Below are 6,662 nucleotides of genomic sequence, written 5' to 3' on the forward strand. Positions count from 1 at the left end.
ATGGCACCGAGGACGTCGCCAAAACAAATGGGGGAGAATGTCAAGGACCGCAGCTTTACTTAACCCCTTGACACTATCGCAGCGGCAGTTTGCCCAACTTCGGCCACACATTGTAAATATTACTTCAAATTTGAGTTGTAATTTTCTTTTCATTGTAATAGTTATTTCAATTGTAAAATAGTTTTGATATTGGTAAACGTTTAGTATGATTCCTCGTCTTTTAAACGTCTACTCCCGTCACTTGGATTTTTGTTCAGAATGCTATTATAGGGGATATTAGTCATTCAAAAATCTTTCAAGCTCACTGGTGTCCGCCCCCTGCACCAGCATTGTAATTTTCTGCTTTCATCAATTGTAATGTTCAGTTTTCATCAATCAATGTTCAATTTACTTTCAATGTATTCAAATTCTCAATTGTAAGCTTTCTACAAAATTGCAATCAAATTTTCTTTCGTCCCGACGCGACCGAGAAAAGGCGGAAGGTAGTCTAGTGGAGCAGACTACTGCCGCACGGTGTCCTTTTCTGTGCCAAGAAGAAAGGCACCTCGTGAAGCGGGGGCTTGTAGCACTGTTCTAATGTCTCCATTTTTTCTTACTCCCCACCTCACTGCAGGCCAACAATTCCCACTCCCACCCCAAAAACAAAAAGAAAAGAAGGTTTATCCTATCTTGGTTGGTTGTTTTCTCAGCAAAGTCAGGGACAGAGGTTATTAGAAAGAAATGGTACAACATGCATAAAACAGACGAACATTAGATGACACGCATTAACGAAGCATAGAGATAGAAGAACATCACATAAGCTCTTATAGGAGCCCCACTGTTTTTCTTCATTTTGCCTCCATATTCTGTTTACATAGCTACATAATTTCACGCTAAGTAGAAAGTTCCAGGTACATTTCATAACTAAAATCAATGGGCCACAAATTTAATCTACATCCAATAAAATTTTAACTATTCACACAGGCATTCAATACTTAGATTATTTTGTGTTAAGGATGTAAAACTAAATATTGAACAATATTCAATTTGTAGTTATCAAGAAAATGACATATTCCCAAATAACACAAGAGAGAGGAAGGAAATGAGGGAATGAGTGAGTGAGTGAAAGAACCTGTTGTTCTGTCATTTGAAGGAAACCAATGGTATAGTACACTAACTCTTTGACATTGTTTGCAACAACCTACACGAAAAATCATCAAGAACCCCAGATTTAGTAGCCCATGTATTGCTACAATAAAAGGAAGAAAAATCAAAGATAAGATTTAGAACACACCTTTGCAAACTTTGGGCTACCAACAATGGTCAATAGAAACTCAAACAACTGCATGACCAAATAAAAGCAGGACAATTGTAAGCCACCCACTCAGTATCCCTCATCCACCAAAAATAGAAACAAAGAAAATTGCATATACAATTAATAATCCAAACTCCAGGGTGGTATCTTGGATCAACATGACATAATTTTCCAAGACTGCTCAAGAATTCCAAGATTGGAACCAAACTCCAGCCACCATTTTAAGTTTCAAGGATGGAATTTGAATTCTCCACAGTATTCCCCATCAACGGAAAATCAAAGTTGTACTACTCACTAGAGACAAGTAGAAAGGGAAAAGGAAGATGTTCTATTCAACAAGAAAATCTATGGGACACAGACACATATATGTTTACTTGGAGAAAACAGGATGGTGAAAACCTAATTACGTAATTATAAACATTGAAACAAGTATTGAAATTTTTTTGAACCTACAGTTCAAGAGGAATTTCCGGGCATTAAAGTTTTCAAGCAGGCACATAACAATATGTAACAGTAATGCATATATAATAAAAAATAAAAAACAGAAACAATGTACACTTCTGAACTATTTGCAGGACTTTAAAACACAGATGCATGGCCTTTGCCAGTCTGTTACTCTCAAAATTCAATATGATATTAACCTGAATGACAAACGACTCGAGACTTTTTTCTGCACCATCAGAATCATATCTTCCATCATAAGGATCTTCTGCACCTCCAATTGATGATCGCTGATACACTTCCAGAGATGATACAAATGTCTGCCATAATGGCCCCACAATGACTGAAAGAGGACCAGAAATAGAATAAAATACAAGGTGACAAAATAATCAGCATAAAAGGAAAGAGGAAAAAAATAAGAGATCATCCTGAAAAGTTGATAGTGTGCACCTATAAACCGAGTTTCAGCTAGGCCTGGGAAATTCTGAATGAACTGACTCAAGCACTTTAAAACCTGATTGTGGTACAGTAAAAAAATTGTTATAGTTCAGTTAATTGGCATGCAGATGGCATACTGATTGACAATTTGTAGAGAAGAGTAACCTCCATTCTAATGCTCCAGTCATCGGGATCTTCAGCTGGCACTCGATGATTTAGAATAGAAGAAAACTGATCCATCCAAGGCTGGAGCATGGGCAGTATCAATGCACTTGTATCTGTCTAATAACAGGTAGCCATTCATAATCAGTTTTTGTAATAGAATTTATATGTCAAATTAGCCTGAATCATAGAAGTCATAAGTGCATACCTTATAGACACCACTCATGACCCCTAGCATGGAGGTACAGTTATAAACTATGGTAACAGCTTTTGACCGAAGATACGTGTCATAGTTCTGTAAATATGACCACACGAATAAATGAGATTAAAGGTGAGTCCAAGAGTCTCCTGCTCTACACAATTACTTTATGAAGTCAATAACTCGTGCATTTTGACCCTATAAAACAGTGTACAGAATGAAAAACATAAGAAAGTACACATGCTTCTTTATATTTTACTGACGGGAACAAACAGGAAGTGCATCTTTAAGATGAATAATAAATAATATTAGCAGTACATGAATTTTTTTGCACTGTGCACATGAAATTGGAAAGGTCAATTTGAATATCTGCGAGGACTTGAAGCCTGTTATTGCTGTTAGCCATTAGGAATAGTTCCCTGAGAATAATTTGTTGCACCAGCAAATGTCTTTACTAAAAGTACTGATGAATCAACTTTGTGATCTGTACTTGCATCCATGTAACATAGGACAAACTCCCTATACTTATGCTTCTATTAAGCAATTTACCTATGTCGAGAACCCATGTCTTGAGGCATGAAAAGATATTTGTTCTTCAGGAAAAATAATATTTTTGTACTGCCTCCAAAAGAAGACACACGAGAAAGTAGAATGTGAATAAATTAGCTATTGATGTCATTTTCATCAAGTCCAACCACTTCCTAATCCAATATATTATTTTGCTCCCAATACTAGGGATTCCTTAACAGTATTAACATATACTTTGATATCAAATGAAGTCATTGCATTCTGTTGTCACTACAGAATTTTAATTGAAGGATTCAACTTCTTTGTCTGCACCTTTATTATCAGCTGCTCTCACAAATCAGTGTAAGTTTCAAATAACTTATAAATTGAATCATACTATATTATATATTCCATTTTAACAACTTAACAGCACAGATATATCCAATAGCATTTTCTGGTAAAAAAATTTATATGGTGGTAAAAGGAAATCAAGTGGTAAACAAAACTAACCTGAGGGGATGACACAATTGCATGCAAACATGGGAACAGAACAGGCACAATTTCTGGAACCAGCTTATCATCCATGTCTGAAGAAATAAGAGCTAAGCATCTTAAAGCCCCATGAACTGCAGCATTCAACAGTAACAACTAATGTTATCTCAGGGAAGATAGTCATCAATACAAAAATGTCGCCAAGGTTACATAATCAAAGGCTAATTCCTACTAGAATAACAACCCAGTCAAATAGGTATCTTCTGGCAGATCAATGGCATCATAAGGTGAAACAAGCACTAACCAGCATTCTTTTTAGTTTGGTCATTGATCAAACTTAGAATTAAAGGCATTAGCTCAGGCCAATCATCTGGCCAATCGTATTGTGCAATTGATGCCACAGCTACACTAACTGCTGTACAGATTTTCTTGTAAGGATCATCTAATGATGATAGAAGCAATCTACGTATCAATGCCTGATAAAATAACAAGAAATAGATTAGGTCAGTGTAGCTATTTTTATATAATCCATGCCCAGAAATATGTATTCTTCAGTTATTACCTCCTTTGGTAACTACATCATGCCCATTGTGAATATGCAGCCCATACATCTTATATTCAAAAAAATTACATACTACACTATCTAGTTGTGTATTAGTTAGAAACAAATCCTAATAAGAATATTTGGTGTTAAAGAATATCCAACCTCAAGTTGGCCACTTTGAAAACTAAAAAGGAATTCATAGTCACTACTTTTAGATAAAGGAGGCACCAAATTTATCAGACTGTAACAGTTGTGATGTATCTGCAATATAAACAAAGTCAAGGAAAAACCTTTTCATCACTCGAAGCCACAGGATGCTCAAAGCCTTCCTCGTCTTCTTTCCAGTGTTTCTTAATAAACTGCTTCAGCAGAACCACCGCTAAGTAAACGTATGTTAATTCCCGCAAGACAGCAATCAAATGAAAAAATCAATATCAATATGGCAAATATAAGCCAAATTTTCTTTGAAATCAATAACAATACTAAGGATATCTGCCTCAATCCATATGGGAGCTCCCTGTTCGCGCCAACGCTAGCTAAAGCCACTCCAAAACCTTTTCAAGAAATTCCAAACGTATTTAAATTCCATTTCTTAAATAAATCTGTAGATACATAAACATTAGAAAAGAGCACTTCTTTTTTCAATAGAAAAAACATTCCATTTCCCAAATGGACATGTAACTACTAAAAATAGGAACTTTAAAAATCAACTTAATATTCAATTTTCATGAGGAGATACAGAAATTAAAACATTATAAATCATCATAAAACTATAAAATAAATTTCATTTCACAAATGGATGCTCAAATAAATAGAGATAGATTTTGAGCTTCATCTAGATGACTCCCACTTTACCTTACACAAAGAAACAAAAGAAAGGTCATAAACAACACAATCAAGTCAATTTTCTCCAATTCAACTTATTCATAACATAACAAGTAAGTAGATCAAACTTCAACCCCCAAATGTACATCACATATGTAGTATAAAACAAAAAATTCCACATATCTACGAAAAAATATGAAAGTATATACTCGAATGTATGAAGAAAATCAAATTAAATCATAGGGTACGTAACAAAACTAAATCAAACTTCAATATAAAACAAAAAAACTCAACAGACGGACCTGGCTGAAGCGACGCTTGTTGAAGCGAAGTTTCGGCGAACGATCGGATTTGATGGTTAGGATCGAGGGAGGCACTCAAACAGTTAATTAGCCATTGCTGATCTTGATCCATTCAGAAAAGTGATTTGCTTCTCTAAGTGTGGGTTTTATGGCGTGGTAGTGGGTAGTGAAATGGAAAAATGTGCGGCAAATGGGAGGGAGATTTTGAAGTTGGGGTTTTGTAATTGGGGGTGTTTTATAGGGGTTAGGGTTTTCATCAGCTGTCCACATATGACTCTGCTTTTTTTCTTTTTTCTTTTTTATTTTTTTATGTTATCCCTTTTGCTTTTCTTTCAACTAGGTACGGATGGCAATGGCACGATTTCCCAACTTAGAAGATAGGATTTTGCCACTTGTACATTAACTTTTACCACTTTGTTAATAGAAATATGTATTTAAAAAAATAATCATGTTATTTGTACAATTTATTTTACAACTTGATTTACAATTCATGAGTTGACAAAAATTACATTCATTTATTTGAAAAACATTTTTTAAAATCAATAGCCAGAATTTTTTCTACACACATATTGTCAACCAAGTTGTGCATAAACAATGTACAAGTGACTTTATTCTTAAAAAAAAAAATGTATTGAATGAAAAGACAGCATTTTTTGAAACAGTCTTAATCAAAAAAGATGTCACGTGGAATGTACATCAAGCTTGATTGCAGAAGAAAATTTCTATCTCATTAGGATGGTGTGGGTGGAGAAGCCACATTATGCCATTTTAAGGGTAAAGAGTTTTCTAATTGATTGGATTCAATCATATTCCTGTCGTATTTTTAGTAAGTTTTAATAGAAATTGATTAAAAGTGTTATAAATCTACAACATATTAAAAGTGGGGATTGAGGAGAAACCTTTTATTATCAATTGTACATTCACATATTTAGTTTTAAGTCCACTATACCCTCGTTTATCCTCATATCTTTAATTTTCCATTTTACCCTTATATTTTTATGTTTATAGTCAATAATACCCTTAAAATTAAATTTATTTCAACTAAATTCAATTATTATTAAAAGTAAAAGCCAAATAATTTCCATTAAACACTATTAGTATTAGTTATTAGTATACGATTAATAAAAACTTATATAAAAACAAAATAAAAACTATAACAGTACCATATATATAATTAACATGAAATGACATAGACCATTAAATCAATTAATATTAATATATAAGATTTATAAAAATAATAAAATTATATATAAACTTAAATTTTTTTTAAACCTAATATTATTGATTAAAAGGCAGTCCTAAAAGATTTCATTCAAAAAAAAAAAACATAACAGTAAAAAATAAAAAATAAAAATCCTGTTAACTAATTTTTACTTAATAAGTATTAGATGAAAAGTTATTTTATAATAATCCATCAATTTTTTAATCACCATTAATTTATATTAATTTGATACAATA

At 33.2% G+C, this 6,662-nt stretch overlaps 1 protein-coding gene across 1 annotated transcript in view; it reads right to left on the reverse strand.

The window, feature by feature from the left end:
- The window catches only part of LOC111373227 (importin-9), a 25,481-nt gene extending 20,011 nt beyond the window's left edge, over positions 1 to 5,470 (reverse strand). The window contains exons 1-11 of the mRNA XM_022995734.1: positions 5,205 to 5,470; positions 4,570 to 4,631; positions 4,368 to 4,460; positions 3,838 to 4,009; positions 3,552 to 3,667; positions 2,544 to 2,630; positions 2,339 to 2,455; positions 2,186 to 2,249; positions 1,936 to 2,078; positions 1,274 to 1,321; positions 1,112 to 1,180 (exon numbers count right to left, since the gene is read on the reverse strand). Of these exons, the coding sequence (XP_022851502.1) occupies positions 1,112 to 1,180; positions 1,274 to 1,321; positions 1,936 to 2,078; positions 2,186 to 2,249; positions 2,339 to 2,455; positions 2,544 to 2,630; positions 3,552 to 3,667; positions 3,838 to 4,009; positions 4,368 to 4,460; positions 4,570 to 4,631; positions 5,205 to 5,316 (1,083 nt within the window). The 5' untranslated portion in view covers positions 5,317 to 5,470. The remainder of the gene's footprint in view (positions 1 to 1,111; positions 1,181 to 1,273; positions 1,322 to 1,935; positions 2,079 to 2,185; positions 2,250 to 2,338; positions 2,456 to 2,543; positions 2,631 to 3,551; positions 3,668 to 3,837; positions 4,010 to 4,367; positions 4,461 to 4,569; positions 4,632 to 5,204) is intronic.
- Positions 5,471 to 6,662: the final 1,192 nt, after the last annotated feature.

This window comes from Olea europaea, unplaced genomic scaffold (genome assembly GCF_002742605.1).
Source record: "Olea europaea var. sylvestris unplaced genomic scaffold, O_europaea_v1 scaffold1085, whole genome shotgun sequence".
Lineage (NCBI taxonomy): Eukaryota > Viridiplantae > Streptophyta > Magnoliopsida > Lamiales > Oleaceae > Olea > Olea europaea.